Source organism: Neomonachus schauinslandi, chromosome 15 (assembly GCF_002201575.2).
Source record: "Neomonachus schauinslandi chromosome 15, ASM220157v2, whole genome shotgun sequence".
In the NCBI taxonomy this organism is placed as follows: domain Eukaryota; kingdom Metazoa; phylum Chordata; class Mammalia; order Carnivora; family Phocidae; genus Neomonachus; species Neomonachus schauinslandi.
This window is the reverse complement of record NC_058417.1, coordinates 42,700,739-42,724,459: the sequence shown is the minus strand read 5'-3', so window position 1 is coordinate 42,724,459 and position 23,721 is coordinate 42,700,739. Positions and strand designations below refer to the sequence as shown.

Genomic DNA, 23,721 nt, shown 5'->3' with positions numbered 1-23,721 from the left:
CGCCTGCGCCCCGCCGTCGCGGCCCGTCGCCTTCCGGCCGCTGACCCCTGCGGCCCCCTTCCCCCCCCCCCCCCCGCGGGTGCCGCGAGAGTCCCCCGCCGGCCGCCGCCCGGCCTCCGGGCCGGCCAACCGTGGGGAGCGGGGCCCGGCCTCCGCGGACGGTGCGCGCCCCTGGCAGGGCGCCCCCCCACCCCGCCGCAGCCGCCCCCCTGGCTCTCAAAGCGTGTGTGTTGGGGGGAGGGCGTGTGCAGAGATTAACGCGTGGCGGCCCGCGCGGCGTTGGTGGGGACCCGCCGAAGCCCGCGTGCCGGCGTGGAGCCTTCTTCCCGGACCTTCCTCGGCTTCATCAAATTCCTAGAGTTTCTGACATATTACCCAGCTCCCCACCCCCCGCCAACACAGAACCGCCCTCTTGCAATTTAGAGATGAAGGCAGGTACCAGAACCTACAACGGTGATTGAAAACGTTGAACACAGACGTGCATGGGTAATAGGCTCAAAGGCCCGATTTTCATTGCCAAATGTCCCAAGCGGGGAAGAGCAATCAGAAGGCGAGTCTTGCTTTTGGGGAGCGCGTCTAGACGCCAGGCCGTTTGATTAAGCACTACCTGGCCCGAGGTGGGGCACCGGAAGGCGGTGAGACTGACACACCGGGCAAGATCAGGTTTGAAATGCAAACCGCCGCCACTTGGCCCCAATTAGAGGCCAAACCTTTTATGTAAACAAGGAATAATTAGCTTTGGTAATAGAAGCGTAAACAGAATCATCATCCATTGATTCGCTAATTGCTCTTCTGTCCCTTGAAAACGGCCTGTAGGTCAGACAGACCCAGCATACCTGAAGCCCAGGTAAAGGGGGACCGCACACTAATATGTAGGGGGTCAGTGCCCCCCATCGCCCACACCCCCCCATCAGATCCACCTGGCTCTCAGATCCCTTTTCCTTCTGGCTATAAATACAGTTCTTGTAAAAGAAGGGAGGGCCAGGCTCACCAGTTTGGGTGGCAAAACCCCAGGGGGTGGTCGGGAGGGTTCAAGTTGCTGCGGAAAGGGAGTGGTGGCTCCCAGGAGACCAGCTGGGGTCATTAAATTCCAGGACACGGCTATTCCTCAGAGGTGTCCATCTTCAGCCCAGAACTCTCCAGCCCCAAAGTCCCCTTCTTGGGAGCAGTGGCCCCCTCATCCCTCTCCCCTGGTCATGCTTGAGGTCAAGTTGTGTGAATGCCATTCATTTCAGGCACCAGCCGGTTAGACTGGCAGGTTGCAGGAGGGCGGGAAAGTTACCCGGAGGCCGGCTCGCCCTCTAGCCCCTCCACAGTCTGGGCAGATCCAGCGTGCAGGGGTATGGGGGTCCGCAGAATCTTCTCAATGCAATGCCACCAGCATCTGACAGTTTCCTCAGCTCCAGAATTTTCTATACGGGAGGGACCTAGAGGTGGTGATGCTCTCCACCACCCCCCCACCCCCCACCCCCCACCAAAAGCTAGATTTGCATAGCACTTAACACAGTGTTGGGAAAATGTCACAAAAGTCCACAACAAAGCCTGCCCCCCACCACTGTGCAAGCTGGGAGGGGGGTGGGGAGGAAGGCCATGGCCTCCTGTCCTGCCCTAGGATCTCAGGATACAGAGCAAGGCTGCTCAGCCCCCAGCAGCACCTGGGAAGGTGTGGCGGCCATGGTGACAGTGTGGGTTGGTCCAGAGAGGGAGCTGACCCACTTTTGTGGAGGCTGCGGGTCCTGACCAGCTTTACGGCCCTCTCCTGGGGACCCCGGGCTGGGAGCTGAGGCACCCCGAGGGGGAAGAGTCACTGTGTCCTCAGGCCCTCCCCCCGCCCGCTACCCGGCCCAGAGACAGTACCTTTGTCCAGGACGGGCCCGAAGATGGCCAGGCTGTCGTCTATGGTGGTGCAGTTCCAGCGGCGGCCCCGGAACTGGTGCTGGCACTCCTGGATGCCCAGCTTCACGCCCTCGGCCACGCTGGGCATGATTTCGATGTAATTCCGGCAGAAGCGCAGTTGCTTGGGGACCAGGCCTGGGATGGAGCCGCAGAGCAGGGGCTGTGAGCCCAGGGATGTGTACTGCTGGCCCAGGGCCAGGGACCTGCGGGTAGACAGAGGGTGGTGGCACATGGCCCATCAGGGGCCTTTTTTCTTCCTCAAGAGCCCTCTGGGGTAGGCGGAGCCATGCCGGGCCCGTGGGTCAGCCGGAGCCCAGAGCCTTGAGCAGCCCGGCACCTGAGTGCGCTCCCTGGCCTCAGCAATACACTGCCCCTTGAAGGGCAGACCGACAGGCGGGCATGTCGGACGTTAGTGTGGGGACCCACAGAAACCTCTCGCGGGGGCATCGGGGGCCACGCAATACCATGAAAAAAAACCTGGACTGGAAAGGTGGATTTGGGGGCCCAGGTTAAGTCCCTCCTAGGCTCTGGGCCAGTTGCCCTGATGGGCCCTGAAGCGGTTGGGCTGGACAATCTTCTAAGGAGTCTAAGTGTCTGGGGTCATACAGAGACTCCAGTGACCCATGGGAAATAACCCAAACCTAAAGCGAGGGAGGTGACAGGAGTTGGCTTGACCCCAATCCCATCTCAGATGAAGTAGAGAAGCAGAGAAGCCCCAGTCCCCGCAGGGAACTCATATGTACACGTGTGCCTGAGGTTTGCTCGCGCACACACACACACACACACACACACACACGCTGCCCATGGCAGTGTCCCTGAGCCTCCTTCCCAGGACGCTACCTGCCCAGCCAATAGCCCCCCAGCGCCTCCCCAGGGAACTGGTGGCTTCTACTAGGTCCTCTGTCCTTTATCCCCCAGGGCCTCCATGACCATCTTGGCAGCTTCCTAGAAGTTTCTAGAGTGCCGTCTTCCCTCTCAGCTGAGACTGGAGCTTGGCTTTGTGTCAAGACAAGAGTAGCTCAGTGTCAGGAGGGAGAAGATCCCAGATCATACTCTCCCAGCCAACACTCATGACCTTAGTCAAGTCACCTTACTCTTCTAACCCTCATTTCTCAATCAATACCCTGTCAACCTCTCAGCTTTTATAAAGAGTCAACAGAAGGGAAGGTCTTGTGGGGAGCGAGGAATAGAGTTTAAAATACTAGAAAGCCAAGGTGCTGTTCTTCCCCTCTCTCCCCCAGCACTGGAACAGCAGGGATGACATTTTGCGGGAGAAACTGAGAAAATGATCTGTGGGTCTCAGTGGACTCGAAGGCCAGTAGCAATCAGCCCTGTGATCAGGGACCGTGTGAGCCGGAAGAAGGGTTGCATGGGGGCCCATCTCCTCCCCCTTCACATCCAGCATTGACCCAAGGCTCCAGTCTGGCAGTGACCTCAGTCGAGTCCCCCACCCAAAATCATGACAGAAGCCTTGGGAAGAGGGACCAGAAGACCCCAAATGCAGATCGGGAAAACACACACACACACACAGGCTTCCTGGACTAGACACAGGGCTGAACTAAACGCCTGCCATTTATCAGCTCTCACTCTGTGCCAGCTGCTTTACCTGTAGAATTTCTGATCACTTCTCCAAAGTTGGAGAACATCACCAGCCCCCGGCCGAGGAAGCCGAGGTTTAGGAAGTAAGTTAGCTTGTTCAAGGCTTTTTGGTGCCCGGCCCGTGGCAGAGCAGAGCATGCTCACCGGGCTGAGCCTTTTCCTTGGGTTTGCTCCGTGGAATCCTTATAACAACTGTATGACACAGAAGGGCCTTCACAGCGGCCCTGTTTTTGGTGGCATGGCCTTGTATACTGAGCATCCAGCCCAGCCCACAGAGCTGCTAAGAAGCTGCTCATTGGATCCCAGGCCATCTGACTCCAGAGCCTGGGGGTCAAACCACTGTGCCGCCTGCCTTCTGGGCAATGCCCGCTTTGGGCCTGAGGCAGGGGGGTGGCGTGAGGGGCTGCCTGTAGGCCTGGCCCATCTGTGCCCTGAGCCTCACCGCGGATCCCATGCCTGAGTGGGATAGAGCAGGTCAGCCCAGAGCCCCCTGATGGGCACATGGCACGCAGCCCCTGATGGGGCCCTGCAGCTGTTCTCTCCTGCCCCCACCCTGGTTACAGTTATAAACAGCTTATCACGAGAATAATGATATTCAACTATCTATCACTGATTATATGCTGGGCCAGTTCTAAGCGCTCATGTCTCTCGCCTTATGTAATCCTCGTTGCAGCAAGTCTATGAGGTAGGAACTTCATTATCATCATTATTATCCCATTTCCTAGTCGAGGAAACTGAGGCCAGGAAGCTAAGTAACCAGCCCCAGTCTGCAGGACTGCACAGTGTCAGAGTTGAGCCTCCCTCCCCGTTCAGGCTGCCTCCCCATGTGCTCTTTTCTTTTTCTTTTTTTTTTTAAGATTTTTAATTATTAGAGAGAGAGAGCACAGGTGGGGAGGAGAGGGAGAAGCAGACTTCCAGCTGAGCAGGGAGCCCGACGTGGGGCTCAATCCCAAGACCCTGGGATCATGACCTGAACTGAAGGCAGACGCTCAACCGACTGAGCCCCCCAGGCGCCCCTCCCCACGTGCTCTCAACCCGCACCTGCAGCCCTGCCCTGCCCCGCCCTGCCCGCCGCCCCAGCAGCTCTACAATCCCTGCAGCGGGAGCCGCCGGGCCCAGGGCTCGGGGTGGAGAGTCAGCGCAGCGCGGGAGCAAGGCTCCCCTGGGGAGAAGCCCAGGCCTTCCCCACTTCCTCCTCTGACATTTAGGACCTGAAGCCCCAGATGAAGACGACAATCGGAGAGGGGAGCTGAGACCTGATAGGGGGGCCTCTGCCACCCCCGGAACCTCACCTTGATTTGGTCTGAATGGGGTCGGGATGCCTGGCCACCTCCCCGTGCCCTGGTCTGGCCCCTGCCTGTCCCAGAGCAGCATGGGAAGACCTGGCACCCACTTCCCAGCCTCAGAGTCCCTCTCCTTTGGCCAGAGCCAGTCTCCCCAGTGTCCTCATCATAGGCCCCTCGGTCCATGCCCGGGTCCGGAGGTGTGGACTGGCCCTGTGGTGGCCACGCTTGCCATCAGCTTGGCCTCCTGCCCCCACGACACACTCTGATCTGGGCTGGTCTGCCCCACAGTCACTTCTGGCACCAGGGGCCCTGTCCCATGTTCCCATGTCACCCCCCCATTATTGGTCTGCTCACCAGCCAAGGCCCCGAGTTCCCCAAGTCTCCAGCCTCCTTTTGCCCAGAGATGGGCATCCTCCATCACTTTCCTCCTTCCTAGCTCTCTCCTAGCCCCTCGGCAGGCCCAGGCCCCCTCAAGCTAAGCTGAGTCCCGGACTAGAATTAGAACCTATGAGAGGAGCCCTAAGAGAATGCGAAGCCCATTTATACGATGAACAAGCGAGCGGCCCAAAGAGAGAAGCAGCTTGCCCACGGCTGCACAGCCAGAACCACGGGGCCAGGTTGGGCCGCCCCCACAGTGGAGAAGGGACACCGAGGAGTGGGGACGCCCCTGCTGGCTCTTCATTTCCACTTGGCGACACCACTTCTCGTCCCCGCCCTCCAAAGGGGCTCCCGCTCCCTGGTTTCACCAGCTCCCTTCCCTGGGGTCCAAGGGCGGCCTCCCCAGCCCGGCAGAACCCCCGAGCCCTTGGCACCGGCTGGCCGCAGAGGCCAGAGTTGCTCCCCAAACTTCCCCCAGCAGGGAGAGGCCTCTGAAGGACACCAAGTCCTTCCTACTGGACGACTGTGGTCTCTCCTCCAGCCCAAGCACATTCTGTCTTGCCCTCCGTGGTCACATGCAATGCCAGCCATCACGACGGCGCCCGTTTCTTCCGCACGTCTGTGCCTGGCACGTCACATACATCACGTCATTAGATCTTCACAACAGCTCCGGGGGGTGGGTGTTGCCGCCCCCATTTTACAGAGGGGGAAACCGAGGCACAGAGAAGCTGGGCAGCTTACACAGGGAAGTGGCTGAGCCAGAATTCCACGCTGGGTTTGTCAGACTCCGAGTATGACGCCCTCTGAAAACAGCTCTGGGCCACAGAGATGATGAGTTCTTTTTTTTTCTTTTAAAGATTATTTATTTATTTATTTGAGAGAGAGAGAGAGCAGGAACAGGAGCAGAGGGAGAAGCAGACTCCCCACTAAGCAGGGAGCCCGACACGGGGCTCGATCCCAGGACCCCGAGATCATGACCTGAGCCGAAGGCAGACGCTTCACCGACTGAACCCCCCAGGCGCCCCCAGAGATGATGAGTTCTTTCCCTTCTGGCCAAACCCGGGCTCCTCCCTGCTGCCCAGGGGCCAACCCAGTGTGCAACCCAGAGCCAGGCTGCCCGGTGCAGACCCAGCTCTGCTGTTTCCTAACTACTGATCTCAAACAATTCACTCAGCCTTTCCCTGCCTCAGTTTCCTCACCTGTAAAATAGACATAATAAGAGGAAGGAATGATAAAAAGCACCGAGCACACAGGAAGCCCTGTGTTTAGGGGCTGTCCCCAGCACTTTGTCCCCTGTCCTGTCAGCAAACTCCTGCCTCCTGCCCTCCCATTCCTGACTTGATAGAACACGTCAGAATTTCCAGAGCCCCTTCCCATCCATCACTGGGAAGGATGCCTTGGATCAGAGCAAAGTCGGCCCCTTCCCTGGCAGCTCAGTCCTAACTGGGGTGGCTGGACGCGGACATTTGTGACCTGGCTCCGTGTTAAAGGTAACCCAAAAGGCAAGGGCAGGGGGACATTCCCAGAATGCTCCATTCAAGGGTTTCAGCTCCGATCTGGACATCCTGCTGGTCGTGGGCAAGGCCCCCTGGGGATGGGGGCGACGGGCTGGGGATGGGGCTAATGAGGCCTCGGCTGTGGGATAGCTGCCCTCCCCCACACGTGGCCTGGCACCCCTGACCCTGAGCCTCCTCCCCACACAGAGCCCAGGACTGAAATTCTACCACCACAGATGCATCAATTTCACCCACAGCTCCTTGTCCCCACTATGAAGTGCCTGCTCCCCCGGGGGGGTCACACAGTGAGCCTCATTCTCCTTCAGTCTTCCTCCCAGAGTGCAAGCAGCTCCGGGTGCTGGGCCCGCCCGCCTCCTCTCACCCCTCCACACCTCTGCGCAGACTGAGCCCCCTCCTCCCGGAGAGCCTGTCCGCTGCCAGCCCCCGGCAAACATCTTACCCTGTCCTCAAGACAGGACTCCTGGAGGGCGCCCAGGTGGTTCAGATGGTTAAGCCTTTGCCTTTGACTCAGGTCATCATCCCAGGGTCCTGGGATCGAGCCCCACCTCAGGCTCCCTGCTCAACTGGGAGCCTGCTTCTCCCTCTCTTTCTCCCTCTGCCCTTCCCTCCACCTCTCCCTCTGCTCGTTCTTGCTCTCAAAAAAAAAAAAAAATCTAAAAAAAAAAGGGCTCCTGGGTCGCCTCCTTTCTAAAGACTTCCCTGGGCTCCCAGACAGAAGTAACCTCTCCTGCCTCTGTGTCTTTCCTGCATCCTATTCAAACCTTCTTATCTCCAAGTGCTGGACTCATATATGTTTCCAGTTCGACCTGGCTGTGGGAGTGGGAGTTCCCTGAGGATAGAGGGTGCCCCTCCTCCTGTTTCCCCAACACTGTGCTTCACACCAGACACACACACACACACACACACACACACACGGGCATGGTCTACCGAAAGGCCAGGCACGTGATAGGTAGGAATGAAAGAACCTCCTTCCCCAAAAGGCCAATCTGATGCCCCCTGTCTTGCAGCTCCTTAGCCTCACTCCCCAGGAATCCAGGCATCCGGAGGCTTCGCCTCCACACAGGACAAGACTCCTCGGTTCCGCTGAGGAAGTCCCTACGGTTAGGACCTCAGACAACAGCCAGGTTCCCAAGGGAGGTAGGGACCCCGCCTGGCACTGGCAGCTGGTGAGGGGGAGGGCGGAGGGCACTGCCAGGCCTTCCCAGCTGGGCAGGGGCTATTTATACCCAGCTCCTGGCCTGGCCCTGCCCGAGGGCCCTTCCACCCTCCCCTGAGGACAGCTCGTCCTCCACCCCAACCACCCACCGCCCAGCTGGGCTGAGGACAGACACAGACAGCTGGGCAGATGGGCAGTAGGTGCCAGCAGGCAACAGGCTGCTTGTGGGGCCCTCGATGTTGACCTCTCAGAGTGAAATTCCCTCCCCGAGGAGGCCGGGCTTCAGTATGTGCACGGCCTTGGGGGACTCCCGCTGCTCCCTGGTTCTTGGCCTCCCCCCTCCCCTGCCCCGAAAACACCTCTGTCTCCAGACGGCCGAAGGTGGGCTCGCGCCGCGAGCTAGGGCAGAGGTAAAACTTCTAACCACAGAATGCAGGCCAGCCTAGATGCTAACGACCTAAACATCTATCGCGGGCGCCTGGGTGGCTCAGTCGGTTAGGTGACTGCCTTCGGCTCAGGTCATGATCCTGGAGTCCCGGGATCGAGTCCCGCATCGGACTCCCTGCTCGGCAGGGAGTCTGCTTCTCCCTCTGACCCTCCTCCCTCTCATGCTCTCTGTCTCTCATTCTCTCTCTCTCTCTCAAATAAATAAATAAAATCTTCAAAAAAAAAAAAAAAAAAAACCATCTATCGCACGGCGGGACACTAACAAGCGTCCTGTGCAAGGTGTCCTGGCCGGTGACGCTGGCGCTGTCGACCCCCAGGTTCTGCCATCCCCCCGGCATAATAGGATTTTAGAGACGGAGGGGCCTCGGGAGGCATCCAGTTCCGGGTGTTTTGTATGTGTTAGCTATTTTTTTCCAGGTGGAATCATACCCAACCTCCCCCCCCTGCCATACCTAAAACTGAGAAAAAGAGGGGCCCGTTCCTCTCTTAAAGCTACACAGAGAATTACCACATGATCCAGAAATTCCAGTCCCAGCTACGTGCCCACGAGAAGTGAAAGCAGGCGTGCAAAGAGACGCTGGGCTGTTGGTGTCATGACGGCCATCTTCACCACAGCCAACACCCCAAGTGTCCATCCGATGAATGCACAACAGAATGTGGCCTATCCATTCAGTGGAATATTCTCCAGCCACAAGAAGGAATGAAGTTCGGACACCTGCTGCAACATGGATGAACGTTGACAACATGATGCTGAGTGAAAAGAGCCAGTCAGAAAAGGACAGCTATTGTAGGATCCCACTTACGTGAGGTACCCAGAATAGGCAAATTCCTCGTGACAGAAGTAGAGTAGAGGTTACCAGAGGCTGGGGAGTGGGAGGGAAGGTAGTGCTTTGTGAGTATAGTTTCTGCCCCCACCCACGGCCCCTCTGCAGGATGGAACCTGAGAACCACAGGTCTAGTCAAATCCCTCCCTTCTCTAGTTGGGAAGACTGAGGCCTGGAGAGGGTCCCAAGCTACACAGTCACATATGGAAGATGGGCGGGGACACAGCCCCAGGAAAGTCTCCCCTTCTCTTCCTTCCGGTCTCAGGTGGGCTCCATGGCCAAGCCTCCCCCAGTTGTGCCTTTCCTGGAGTCAGGAAGGTCCTCACCTTTCCCCAGGGCAAGCCTCAGTGTCTCTGCCAGCCCCAGACAGGGCACCTGCCATGGGTGTTGAGAGGGAGGGAAGGAGACAGAAACCACTTCCCCTGTGGTCATCTGTGTCTCTCTCTCCTCCAGAGGGACCACCATGCTTCCAGAAGCCCTACAATAACCCAGGGCTTGGTGCTCCACCTGCTGGCTCCTGGGCAGTACTGGACAGGTGCCCTCCCTGCTCCGGGGTCCAGTGGGGCCCCACCCTGGCCTGGGACAAGACGAAAACTTCCAGAAGGAGAAGGAAAGCCTTGAAAATGGACAGGAAATCCAAGAGCCAAGTGCTGGTTTGGGAACATAAGGCAGGCTACTAGCTTTCCATTGAGGTCAAGAGGCCCTTCAGGGCTGGTGGACAGCATGAGGGGAGCCTGACGAGTTCAGTGGCCCATATGGGGTGGGGCAGGCCAGGGGCAGACGCATCTAACTCCTGGAATGACATGAGCTATAACCCAGAATGGCAAGGCCATCCCTGCTCCTGATGTGGGAGGCCCCAGTCAGGATGCTCTGCTCACCCTGGTGCCTTGGCCGGGAGCTTGTGACAGACAAGACAGATCTAACTCAAGGTTCACAAGTTACATCTCTCCTGGCCCCGCCACTGATCCTCCCTGGAGCATGTGTGGGCCCCATGGGTGCTGAGCACGAATTCAAACCTGGCACCCATCTCAGTGCAGGTCAAGGCTAGGGAGTCACTTCTGAGCGCAAAGGGGCTCCTGAGCTCCCTCCATCCACAGAGCAGGCCTAGAGACGCCGCAAGGGATGCCTTTCATCAAGGAGGGGCCATCTGGTTCTCGTGTGCCTCCAGCAGCCTAGGAAGCCCTCATTTATGTACAGGAAGGGAAGGGGATGGGGAGGGTAGAAAGGGTCCATGCACTGAGCTGGGACCCAGAGACCAGAGAGGAATCAATGAAGGAAGAGCTTCTGAGCCCATGGAGGCCCAGGCCTCCTGCTGGGCTCCCCAAGTTGACTTAGTCCCAGCCAGCCGGGGAGCCGAGGGCCCCAGGAGGGCAATAAGCAATGAGGAATGGATGGAGGTGCCCACCCGGGGGGAGAGCAGGTTAAAGTCTTCCTTTGGTAAACAGATTCATTCCCCGCCTATTCACTCAACACGCATTTCAGTGATGACTTGGAATCGGGCAGAGTGCCAGGTGCTGGGGACATGGAGAGGCCTTAGTCACATCCACGGAGCGCCCAGAGCAGGACACATCTGTCAGTTATGGAGCCACAGCATTTTTCCAGCACCTACTAGGTCTGGGTGCCGGGGGTGCCGTGAACAAGGGACAGAGCGTCCCAAGGCCCTTGTAACCGACAACCCAAGTTACCACCACGCCAGAGAGCGCACCGTCGGGGCCGAGACCTCCAGGAAGGCTGAGGCGAGAGGGTCTCAGCCAGTGGTGATCACGAAGGCGTGGCTGGGGCTCCCTCATGGGGCGCTGGGGTGGCAGGGAAGCCCCAGGCATGAGGTGGGAGACGGAACCGCAGCCGTTCTAGCCCCCACTGGAGCCCAGAAGCTGTATAAAGGAGCCAGGAGGAGAAAGGAGTCCTGAGTGCCAAGCTTTATCCAGGCAACCTGGGCAGCCATTGGAGGCTCCTGAACTGGGCTTTGGAAATATTAGTCTATTAGACAAAATCTAACTGCACAACGGGCCCCGGGGGGTGGGCACTAGGGACCCACGGCTGGGAAAGGGAGGCTGGTGTGACAGTTGATGCTAAGGAGAGTGTCAGGCTTCGCTGCACGTTACAACCCCTGGGGGGCACGTTTCATGGGTCTGGGGTGAACCCCTTGTGCGGCTGGGGCTGGGCACCACCCGTCTGGACTAGCGGGGCCAGGTCTCAGGAGAGAGGCATTAGGAGCAGTGAGGAAGCGGTGACTAAGGATGGCCACAGGGGACACAGGAGGAAGGAGGAGAGCATGACCGAGGTTTTAAGCCAGGATGATCAGGAAGATGGATATGATGTCAGTAAAGAAAGGGAACTTAAGAGGTGAAGCAGGTTTGGGAACAAAGACAGTTTTGGGGGCCGATGAGGCACCCAAGTCCAGACAGTGCTAGAAAAAGACAGAGCCTGGAGATTCAGATTTGGGGGGATCTGTGCTGGAGCTAACAGTTGAATGACACTTGAGGCCTCCCCGGTGGGCACACGGTAAAGGGTGAGACAGCCTGGGAGCCTCACGGTGTGGGCGCTGGACGCCACGTGCCAAGGGAGGAGCCCCAGGATTGTGGAGGAGGGAGGGCACCAACACGGCGGTGGGGACATCATATCAGACGGACCTCACACTTCAAGCCAGGAAATGGGGAGGGCTCTCCCAGAACCCGCAGGAGGCAGCTCAGTTGGGCCTCATTAAGCCAACATAGGCACCAAGCGCCCACGTCTGCCTTCTGTTTCCCGGTATTTCCGATGAGGTCCCCACGGAGGCGCGGCCAACATACTTGGACAGAGTGAGTCACTACAGCCTTCCTTTGCTCTGGTCTTTCCCCCTTCCACTCTTGTCCCCACCCTCCTCCCTGGGTGAGAGATCTGAACACACACTAAACCATCAACCCATCCCATCCCCATCCGCTCATCCTCCTATGGGGCCCCTCCCTGTGCACATGGGTGGCACCTCCCAGCCTGACCCTTCTCCTCCTACCTGGGAGCCACAAAGGTAGCCCTTCCCTCTCACCCTGGGACACAGATTCTGGGCCTTTCCCTTAGGTTGGCTCAGCTGAAGTCTGGGCCTTTGGACATTGGCCACCCTTTTCTGGACCTATCACCCTGTAGTGTGTGCCCAAGGTCACTGTGAGTGTGGCGGGAACAGGAAGATGGGAGACTGGGAGTGAACGTGATGGGAAACTACAGATGCGAAACCCACACATCCCCCAAACACGAAGCCAAAGTAAAGAGCCATTCCCTCCCATTGGGCAGCACTGAGGACTCGCCACGAGAGCCCAAGAAGGTTCTTCCTCCCTTCCTCTCGCTCCCTAAACTCTCCAACACAACTTGCTGGCCCTACTGGCCAAGTGGTCACTTCTACATTCAGTGAGTGACTTTGACCACTGCCCTCTGCCTGCCGCCTTCTAGAGGTCCCCTTGCAGGGCCAAGTGGGGCCCTCCGAGGAGGTGCGCTGAGACCACCTGAGAGCCCAGAGGGGCCATAGCTCTGGGCAAGCATGGGAGGAAGAGAAGGGGTGGCTGGTGGACGCTCCAAGCCAAGGGATCAAAGACCGAGTCCCAGTCAGAGGGAGGAGGCGGAGGTGCTGGCCCCGAGCTCCATCCGCCATCCCGTCCCAGAGCCCTGTGGGATGTTTCTCCGGGGAGAAGAGGGAGGGCGGGAGGGGAAGGCGGGCCAGCCTCAGCTGGAATGTTACAGCTTCTGTTCTCCAAAGCAGCTCCCAGAGCGCCTGGCCTGCGGCTCCCGGCTGATCTGATAAGATGTGACAAGGCGGCCTGAAAAATGTTGAAACCTGTAAAATGTTTAAACCTGTTTTTTGGTTGTGTTGTGAGCATGAGAGTTTTATTTATTTATTTATTTTCTCAATTTCATAGGAAAGTGGAGTTGATCAGAGTGGAGAAGGGGAGGAGGGTGAGAGAAAGCGATTGTCCCCTTCAGCCAAATTGAGAGGCAGGGCTCAGAGCAGGATGGTCAGACCTGGGGAGGAGGAAAGGAGGGTGAGAAGTGGGAAGATGAAGGGGGGAAGGGCCTGACAGAAGTTGGGGGGTGGCGGGGGAGAAGGTGAGGAGAATGGAGGGGGGGAGTTGGTGGCCTGTTGGCAGCTCCAGCGTGGGTCTCCTTGGGGCTGTGTCCTCCCTCAGCACCCCGAGAGGACACAGTGAGCCGAGGGTACCCTCCTTCAGGCAGGTATTGGCCCAGAGAGAAGTGAAAGGGGTACAGGCCCACGGCCTCACCCCTAGACTCCCCAAGGTTCTCCCGAGAGGCACCAAGACCACAGGCAGACGAATGCTCACAGGGGACCAGAGGGGAAGCTGCTCCCAGGTCCACTTGCTTTGCTGGGCAGTTCAGGACTCACGGCTGAGCCCACATGATCTCATACTTGTTCAGTGGCGTCCTGCTCCTTCCCAGTTGAAGCTGCAGCCCAACCTCTGCTCTCAGACACACAAGGGGTTGCCATGCTCTCTGCAGATGAGGCGACAGAGGCCCAAAGACATTAAATGACTAGCCTAGGGTCACAACACTCCTGCCTACCAGTTTGGGGTGGCCCTCTGAAAGTTCCCTCAGTGGGTCCTGTCTTTCCCACCTGAGAGACACAAAGCGTTCTAGAAACCGTGGTGGGACCAGGTGTCTCTGGGTAGTTGGAGGAGGCGGGGAGGGGCATAAGATGCCCGAGGAAGGCTTCAGAAGCAGTCTGTAAAGAGCCGCACACGTTCATTATTCTATTACGCACAGTACCAGGCCGTAGAATGTTGAAGCTGGGTGGGGTCTTGGGCTAATTCATTAGTCCACTCCCTCAGGGGAAGCTAAGGCCTAGAGAAGCAGGGTGACTTGTTCAGGGTTCCTCCACTGGTTGGAGGCAGCGCAGGGGTCACCCCAGGCCCTGTGACCCCAACCACACCTCTGTCTCCCTTACACTGTGCAGTTCCTTCTCGAAGCCCCCCCCGTCCGAGGGCGGGGGCTTCGTTCAGTACACGGGCATCGTGTGCCTGGTGTGCGTAAGACGTAGCCTCCATCCTCCTCAAAGGCCCCCCAGCCTGGAGCAGGACAGACATCCCCGCAGGTGTCCATGGGAATAGCACAGCGTGAGGGTGGAAACCACACGGGTGGGTCTCCATCTTCAAAGGGGTCACCTCTGAGCTGGGCCTTGCAGACGAGTTCAGCTTGGACACCTGTGAGTCCCGGATCTTGGCCATTTGTTTCTTTGGCCTCCCCTTCCACCAACCAGAATTCTGCTTTAAACTTTTCCTAAACCGTATCTGTACCTCTAGCTCCTTTACAGCCTGGGAACACTTCTCCCCTTACCCTCTCCTCCAGCCCCTGAGTTATATAAGGCAGGGGTCAGTCTCCCATTTTCCAGATGGGGAAATGAGGGCCCTACAGGGTTAGATTGCTTGCTCTGAGAAGCCACGTCTGCTGGTCCCCAGGCCAGGATTTTTCTGGGTTCGCACACTGCTTTACCCTTCAAGCCAGTTCCAGTAAAAGACAAGACAGAGCCTGCCTAGCCCTCTTGTTCACTTTGGACTCCTATTCATCCATCAAGGTTTGATTTTAAAACCCTCTTCCTAATGGTCCAGTTTGAACTGCTCCCTCTGGATATTTCCCGGTTCTTATACATACCCGAGGGGAGCCTTAGACACGTCCCACTGAATGACTCTGTTTCTCCACTAAAACCGAGTTTTTTGAGAGGATGAACTACTTCACTCATTTTTGTATGATGGGCAGAGTGTCTGGTTCCCCCCAGGCACCCGGAGCGCTCCACCTGACTAGCCCAGACATTCCTCCTCAGCTCCTCGGCTCCGGCGGTCCACCAGCAGGCCAAGCTGAGGGCAGGGGACAGCCCTACTGGCTCTCTGGGCCTTATTAAGCAGCTGCTGCCTCTACCATCCAGAAATCCTTTGTTTGACTCCTAGGAAGAAGCCCAGGAGGGACCACGGAAAGGAGAACCACTTGGCTGGGAATTCCTCCTCACAGCAGCCCTCCTTGCTCCTCTGCAAGCCATGGGCTTGGTGTGTATCTTCATTTAACAAACATGTATGCCGGGCCAAGCCCTGTGCCGGGCGCTGGGAGCACAGAGAAGTGGCGGGGGGGCACCTCTGGTCTTGCAAGATCTCCCAGCTGAGCCAGGGGGCTGCCCCCGGAAGCCCCACGCTCCTCCCCTGCTGGGGCCCAGATGCCCACCCACCCTGCCTCACCCCCGACAGCACCGATCACACACTGGGGAAGGCTGGGCTCTCGAGGACTTCACCACCTTCCAGAAGAAGGGGGACAAGCATTTATCAGCTGTCTGCGGCTAGTCTGGGGTACAGGCCGTGGCACCTCGGCGCCCAGATCGCTGGGGGTGGTTTTGAAAAATACAGACACCTGGGAGCCACAGCCAGCCCTGCTGAATCAGACTTTCTGGGGCGGAGTCCAGAAAACTGGATCATTAAAAACCTCCCCCAGAGCGTGACAAGAGCACGGGATGAAATGATGCAACGTGAGGTATCTGGTCTGCCGTAGTAAGTTCTCTGGTCAAAGAGGTTTAACCTGAATCTCCCCAGGCTTTGAGAACTGTCAGCTGCCAGGAAGCACGAAGGACAGAGGAACAAACCAAATGACACGACGGGGAAGCAACCAGACAAGAATGTGGGACAGTACACAGAGCTACAGAACTAAGCTGCCCAGAAGCACCTGTCATTTTTAAAAAGTGTGTGTGTTGGGGGGGGGCGGTGCTTGAGATTAAAATAAACTTAAGAGACATAACAATCAAATAATTGGAGCCTAGTTTGAAAATCCTAGCCATGAAGGCATTGTGAGGATAACTGGGGAAATCTGAATCATTAGGAATCATGATTAGGGGCGCTTGGGTGGCTCAGTCGGTTAAGCGTCTGCCTGGGATCGAGCCCCACGACAGGCTCCCTGCTCAGCAGAGAGGCTGCTTCTCGCTCTGCCCCTCACCCTACTCATGCTCTCTCTCTCGCTCTCAAATAAATAAAATTTTTAAAAAAAGGAATCATTAATTTTGTTAAGTGGGATAATGGTATATGGTCATAAGGGTTATCCTTATATATTTGGAAATACAAGGGTGAAAAAGAGTAATGATGACTATCCTTACTTTGAAATGGTGCAGCAAAACAAACCAAGCCAAACTGGGGGCGGAGGTAGTTGGGGGGGGGCGGTAAGAGGTAGGGCAACTATGGCAAAATGTGAAACAGTTGAACTAGGAGGTGTGCATATGTGTGCTCCTTGTACTATTTTTTTCTGTTTTTCGGATTCACAATTTTCATAATAAAACTTCGAAGGAACAATAACAATAAAAACTCCCACCACATCGGGACTTTTGGCCAGAACCGCAGAGGGCACAGGGCCGGGCGGCGTTGTTGCCGGCGGGGGAGGCAGGGGCCTGGGGCGGGGCGGGGGTGGGGGGGATGCTGCGCAGCCACTGGGCTCTGGGGTGGGGGGGCGCCGCTCGCTCCTTGGCATTCAAGGTGGGTATCTCCACCGCATTCCCAGGAGCGCGTCCTCGGCGCGGGGTCCTCCCACGGCTCCGAGGACGCGCAGGTGGAACAGCCCTGCGCCGCACCTGGACTTGCCCACTCCGTTTAGGGAGGCTCTACGCAAGTTCAAAGCGGTGGCTGCCCCTCCCTCTCGTCCCATTCCCCATCTGCAGGCGAAGCAGCCAGAGCGAGCCTCAACATCTTCCTCTGCGCCCCCCCCAAACCCACCAGGCCGGAGTGCTGCCGCCAGTTCCTTACGCTCACTCCCTCTGGGCTTTCTGCTCAAGGGCTCCTTGCCGCAGGCGTCAGCCTGGGCTTTGCAAACATCTACTCAGCACCTGTTAAGAGCTGTATTCCGGGGGCCACCACAGACCTCTGCAGGACCTCGTTAAACGTTCCAGCGCTCAGAGGGGTGGGTCACTGCTTCTCAACCCTGGCTGCGTGTCAGACGGGCCCAGGGGGTGCTGACAGCGGCTGGTGCCTGGGCCCCACCGCCGGAGAAACAGATTGAACAGGTCCGGGTGCCCCTGCTTCTCTGTGCCATCCCATGCGAACGGGAAGAGGCAAGGTGCAGACTGTCCTAGGTCACGGACAAGGCTCAGAGCCCGCCCAGGGTGGTGGTGGGAGGGGGTGCTCCCCTCCCTCCCTGCTATCCATCCTCAGGAGCCCCACCTCTTGCTCCCAGAATTAGTCCATTCTTTCCAGCCACTGGTGTTGCCTGCCTTCCTCTAGTGAAAGGAGCCCTCCCTCAACCTCCCTCTCCTGCGCTCTCAACAGATCTCCTCTTCACAGCGAGGGGAGCAAACCTTATTTGACCCAGCAGCAGCACCTCAGTCAAAAGCGTTTGGGCGTGCCCGGCCACTGACACACACACACTTGGGTCTAAACCACTGGCCGGCCGGCCACCACGCTCGGGTTTTATGTGCCTTACAAAACACACGCTAACGTACGCTGCGAAAAGACAACATACGAAGTCTACTTCAAGAGAAATCACTTCCCCCTACAGCCTAATGCTTTATCTGGTGACCCCCTTCCAAGCTTTCGGTCCCCCTGTCCTCTGGTGTTTCCTGCTCTCACTTCCCCTTCTTCCTGATGCTCAACTTACTTTTCTCAGCCTTGCCGTGGTGTGAATGGTGTGAGCCAGCCGAACCTCCTCTGCAGAGCTGCAGGACACCAATAAACACTCCTGGGGTTCGAGGTCCTAAGGGGGTCCATGCCTTCCTTGGTTCATGCCCACAGCTATATAGTCTAGGACTTCTAGTTCCCCACTCATCTCTCCCTGGAAATGCTTTTTCTCCACGAGTCCATGGGTAGAGGTCTCACTCCCCTCCTCTGGGTCTGTCCTCACCTCCTGCTGCGTCACCTCTGCTCACTGCCTACACCCTGCCATCCCCCCAGACCACGCGTATCCCCACGCAAGTGCCGGCGCCACGGGAAATTTCGGTATTCTCAGTCTGCTGTTCTAGTCACATTCGTGACAAAAGTAGGAATTTCTTCCAGGAAGAAACACGCGTAAGGCAGAAAAGATAAAATCACACATCACACTCACACACATACACACACATGCACACACACTCACACACACATAGCAAACATGTAAAGTAAAAAAAAATGTCTCTACAAATAGGATGTGTGTGTGTAATGTGCCTTCGGCATGCGTGGAAAATGTCAAAGCATCATTTCATCAGAAATGAAATAAATGAAATAAAGGGGAATGCCTTATCCCGGTGTATACCCAATGGTAGAAAGAGAATGCAGGGTGTATTTATTGGGGTCAAGAGTGCCTAATGAGGTCATGCGGAAATAATTTCCTGAATTCTGTAGGTAAGGTAGTGAGGCAACCAAATTTCACCGGGCGCTCCGCGTGGTGATGAGGATGAATAATGACAGCTCACGTTTATGGAGCCCAGCTCGTGCCAGGAGCCACGGAAAAACATGTTACGTGGAATATATCTTTTCATTTGCCAAAGAACTCTCTGAGGTTATAATTATCCCCCTTCGACAGGTGACAAACACGAGTTCAGAGAGGCTGAGCATGCTTGTCTGGGGTCACACCACTAGGAAATGGTGCCACCAAGATGCCTAATAAAGCAGTGAAGGGGAGACATTCCTTGGGACGGAGTCTGCAGGGAGCTGGAAGAGGAGGGGAAGGAAAGACTCAGGTTGAGCCGGCCACTCAGGCTGCTCTCGGGATTTACAGGGCTGTAAACTCAAACGCAGGGGCCCCTGCCTATTGATCTTTTTTCTTTTGAATGTTGTCATGGATCTTCCACACTCGAGGTCTACTTGTCTGTATCCCGGAAAGGGCTAGACTGACACTCAAAGCATCCCCGCCGTGGGGAGGAGACCTCTGTCTGAGGGCTGGAGGGATGTGTGTGTGAGACGGGACATGTGAATTCAGGACCTCTCCCAGGAGGCATCCGAGAGGGCTCAGGGTAGATGATACACGTTCCAGCACCTTCCGGTTTGCAAAGCATTTTCCCCACACAAGCAACTTGGTTAATTCTCTCAAGAGTCCTGAGAGAAACACATGGTCTCCACTCGACAAATAAGGAAGCTGAGCCTCAGACAGGGGACCAATAAGTGAAGGTGGGTTTGACCAAATGCTGTGCTGTTGCTAGTCTGCTACTCTTGTCTAGATCCCACCCTCTGGTGACAACAAGATCATTCGAGCGGAATGCATTTATTTGGCACCCACTGTGTGCTCTACACTCAACTGGGCACAGGACACCATCACGGCCCTTAACCCGGAGGAGGGTATAATCTAATGAGTAGGCCACATGCACAAGAGCAGAGGACGTGAGCAAGGAGACCAGCCGGCTTACAAATCGTTCTGGTGGAGATGGGGGACCAAGTGAAGGAGAGGACATGGGGTGGGATTGGGGGACAGGTAATCCCCAGGACTTCAGAGGGGTATGCTCTGAGGTGGATTTTTATGCCCTGAGAGAGAAGGATGAGGAAGGGCACTTTTGGGACATTGGTGTGACTCAAAAACGCCAAAACCCAAGGAGCAAAGAGGGAAGGAGGCAGGGCCTGAGGTCCCAGCTGATGAGTTTAGATCCTGTAGGCAGTGAAGTGGGGACCAGGGCTGTTCCCCCTGAAAGAAGCGTGTCAGAGCTGGAAGGAATGTTGGGGGGTCCGTCTGGCACAAAACAGAGGCCCAGAGGAGGCAGTAAGACCCAGTGTTCACACCCTCCGGCTCTGTAGCCCAAGTTTGGGAGTTCAGTTGGGATCCCATGGGGCTGAGGAGCCAAAGAACTCAACCAACCATGGTAGGGGGTTCTTCCACGTCTTCACAGAATTCTGGTTCTCCTCTGTTCACAGAACACACTGTGCCACCATGGAGAAGAGAAAAATCCAAATTTAACACCTTACCCGATTCTCAACACTCGTCAAGCTTTTGATAGACCAATCAGTCCATAGATTCCTGGGAATTCCCTCGTCCTTCCAGGCTGGAAGGTTCGCAGCCCCACTTCTCTGTCTCTCTGCCAGCCTTGCCGACTGCTCCCACTCATGGATGCCTTTGCCTCGTGATATTTGATGGGAAATCTCTCTATTTACCTCAACCCCATCCCTCTGAGCCGCCATTTTGGTCCTCGTGGCCTCTCCTCAGGTGCTGAGAGAGTAGCTGCTCCCCTGCCTGGAATGCAGCCCCCCAACCTTCTCTTCTCCAAGATAAACAGCCTGTGGCGTGTGCATCTTAAACCTCCTACAGTCACATCCCCAAATTAGCCCTTCCCCCAAGACCCCCACATCTCTCTTCTGTGGTACGGCCAGACCAGGGACGGTGCTGGAATAAAGCCCTGGCCACTGTGGAGAAAAGAGGACAGTCAACCCCCTGACTCCTGGGGTCCTCCTCTTAAGTGAAGAAGAATGGAGTCAGCCTACAGGGCCTGAGAAGGCCAGCTGGCGCATGCGGAAAGGGATTCCAGCATGTTCACCTCAGAAAGTCCGGGATGGCCCCCCCAAGCCTGATGCCCTCTTATAACCATCTGTCTTTCACCTGGATAACCTGCCCAGATAAAAGCGACCACAGATGTCCCGCCTGCAAACATTTCCTGGGCACACACAGGGCCCCGGGCACAGTGCCATGGGGCGGTGATACCAAGCTGACTTCCAGGCTCTCTCTGCCCGTTCTGCAGTGTTGCTGATTCACAGGTGATTTTTCTCCTGTGCTTTCGCAAAGTCCTGCCTCAATAGCTTTGTGTTCCTGGCTCTACCACGGAGGTGATGGCAACCCCCAGACCTCTCCAAGAACTCATTCTCACCCACTTATACTCCGTCTTGTCTACCCCGTGCACTTAAAATCCCCCCATGCGGTGCCATGGATTGCCATCTTTGGGGGAAGGACAGAGGATAAAAAAGCTGATCAGGTGCTCCATGGGGTCACTGTAGGTGAGGAGGGAGAGGAGCTGCCCAGTCTCCGGGTCCGTTTGGGAGGACTCCACTTCCTGATTAGAAAACTGTAACTGTCCGCTCCTTCAAAGAGACTGGAGGGAGGAGTTTTTGAGCCAATGTGGGTAAATCGGTCTCATGACCTTCCCCGGTACAAGGACTGGTGGTCCCTCCTGTTATGAGTGCCGGCAGCGGCCAACCCATTCCCCGTGCCAGGCATGTCTCATGTGCTTCCCACGTATTATTAACTCACTGAGTCCCCTAACAACCTTGTAAGGAAGGTACTATGATCATCACTCCCATTTGGATAGGGAGACTGAAGGCGCAGAGATTACCCGGGGACTTACAGACACATCTACTCTGGCTCCAGAGCCTGCAGGCTTAACCACAGTGTTCTAGATCCCTCGGGAAGGAGTCAGAGGAGAGACGCCATTCAGGAACCAGGGACTGTGTACCCACTTATGGGAATATGGAGAGGTGAGCGTGACGTGGTCCCTGCAAGACAAATGCCTAAGAAGAAAATCACTGGCGCCTAATGTGGGACAGTGATTCATTCCACTGTGGAGAGGGTCTGACGCAGCCCCAGGGTACGATGGCCAGGCCATTTTCGACTGCTTCCCAGGAGAGGGGATCTAGCTGGATGACCAACCGAATGACTGATTTTCATTCATTCATTCATTCATGAAAGTGTGCATTCATTCCCTTCAAGCCCCTCTGCTACGGGGTACTCGGGGCTGAACTAGTTCACAAAGGATGGTTTTTAAAAGTCAGAGGAGGGGGCGCCTGGCTGGCTCAGTCGGAAGAACGTGCGACGCGTAATCTTGGGGCCGTGAGTTTGAGCCCCATGTAGGGTGTAGAGATTACTAAAATAAATAAATAAAAAACTTTAAAATGAGGGGCGCCTGGGTGGCTCAGTCGTTAAGCATCTGCCTTCGGCTCGGGTCATGATCCCAGGGTTCTGGGATCGAGCCCCGCATCGGGCTCCCTGCTCGGCGGGAAGCCTGCTTCTCCCTCTCCCGCTCCGCCTGCTTGTGTTCCCTCTCTTGCTGCATCTCTCTCTCTCTGTCAAATAAATAAATAAAATCTAAAAAAAAACACAAAAAACCTTTAAAATGAAATAAAAAATCAAAAGTCAGAGGAATCACAGCCTGACTGCTGAGAATAAGACCACAAGGACACACTGACCTATGAAAGGAGCAGGAGAATCCTTTAGATCACATTTTCCAAATAGGTAATGGCTGTTACTGGGGGAGAAAGGGCTGCCAAGTTAAATACTCTGGGAACACAGACCAAACAAACGAAGACCAGGGTCATCCCTGCAATGCTGCTGTTGCTAACATGCTAATGAATGTTAATATGCTAACGAGCACCATAAACACCAAGAGGCTGGAAGTAGCAGGTGGCACTTCGCAAACTTGATTGACCCCAGAAGCCCAACTCAGCAGGATTATTTGGGACTGGTGTAAGAAGCGCATCCACCCACGTACCAAGTCCTGCTCTCGCCCCCGTGTGCGCAGGAGAGCCAGGAGAAACGCAGGTAGTCTGGGAAAGTGCCCAGCAAGATGACAGTTCCGAGCTGGATTTTGAAAACTCCCGGGAAGGTTATGGCCAGGTGAAGGAGCAATGGGAAAGAGTTTTCCAGTCGGGGAAGGGATCCTAAGACCCCTTTATCTTCATAGTAAAAGCCCGAGGAAGTGAGGAGTCTCACTTCCCCCTCGGAGGGGGGTGGGGAGGGAGGGTGGGCAAGGCCAAGCTTGGGAGGACAGAGATTCCAGCAGGGCATGGCTGCCCCATCTGGTTTCCCAGGCGTGCTGAGGAGCTCACAGCTTTTCTTTCAGAAGGAAGGAACCCCAGCATTTGGATCAAGATTTAGGAGAAAGAGTCACCTTCTGGTCTTCCCTGATGTGGCACCTGGGAGATGTTACTGCTGTCACTCAGGCAGGAGAGGGCCGGGGGGACATGGACCCCTGGTCTGGGGTGGGGGGGCTGCTGGGGTGGGACTCCCTGGGAGGAGTGGCATTGTTTCTGGAAAGTGGGCAGGGGTTCACAGCCCAGGAGGGTGCATCTGAGGAGCAGAAAGGAGGAGAGGTGGTGCAGAGGGAGAGGTGAGGCAGAGAAGAAAAGGCTTCATCAGTCAGTTTGCCCCTGTCACCAAGTGCCAGTGATGCCCTCTGGCCCTTAGGCGAAGAATGTGAGGAGTGTGAAGGACTGAAAGCCAAAGTCGGGGATTTCCACCAGACACCCCAGCCATGGGCCATATGTTCTTCCAAATGCATGTCTTATGTGTCGACATGAACACCTGGGTCCCTGCCCTGCCTCCACTTCGCCCGGCACTGGGGCCTTAAAAACAGCCCCATCTCTGCAAATGAAGACCACAGATCCCATTTTGTAGCTGCCAGATTGAGAAAGATGAAGTCAGTTGAAGTGAAGGTGTAGAGCAAAGATGAGAGTGGAAATGGGCACAACCTAACTTTGAAACCTCGGGGTCAGCTCGCAAAGGGGAACATTCGCACACCCTGCAATAGGCACACCCAGGAGCTCCTGTCCCCCGTGTGCGCCCTGAGACACTGGTACATCGGCAGGAGCAGGAGTTGGCAAGCGTGGTACGTTCGCTCGATGGGCTATTACACAGCTGTGAAAGTAGAAGAGCTCCAGTAAGACCCAACAACATAGCTTGAAATTTAGACACATAATGTAGAGCAAAGACCGCATTCAGCGTAACACCATTTTTAT

At 56.3% G+C, this 23,721-nt stretch overlaps 1 protein-coding gene across 2 annotated transcripts in view; it reads right to left on the bottom strand.

Annotated features, from left to right (window-relative positions):
- Positions 1–23,721, bottom strand: part of WNT3 (Wnt family member 3) — a 50,102-nt gene that overhangs the window by 9,242 nt on the left and 17,139 nt on the right. For both annotated transcript variants that reach the window (XM_021678480.1, XM_021678481.1), the window contains exon 2: positions 1,858–2,099. In XM_021678480.1, the coding sequence (XP_021534155.1) occupies positions 1,858–2,099 (242 nt within the window). The remainder of the gene's footprint in view (positions 1–1,857; positions 2,100–23,721) is intronic.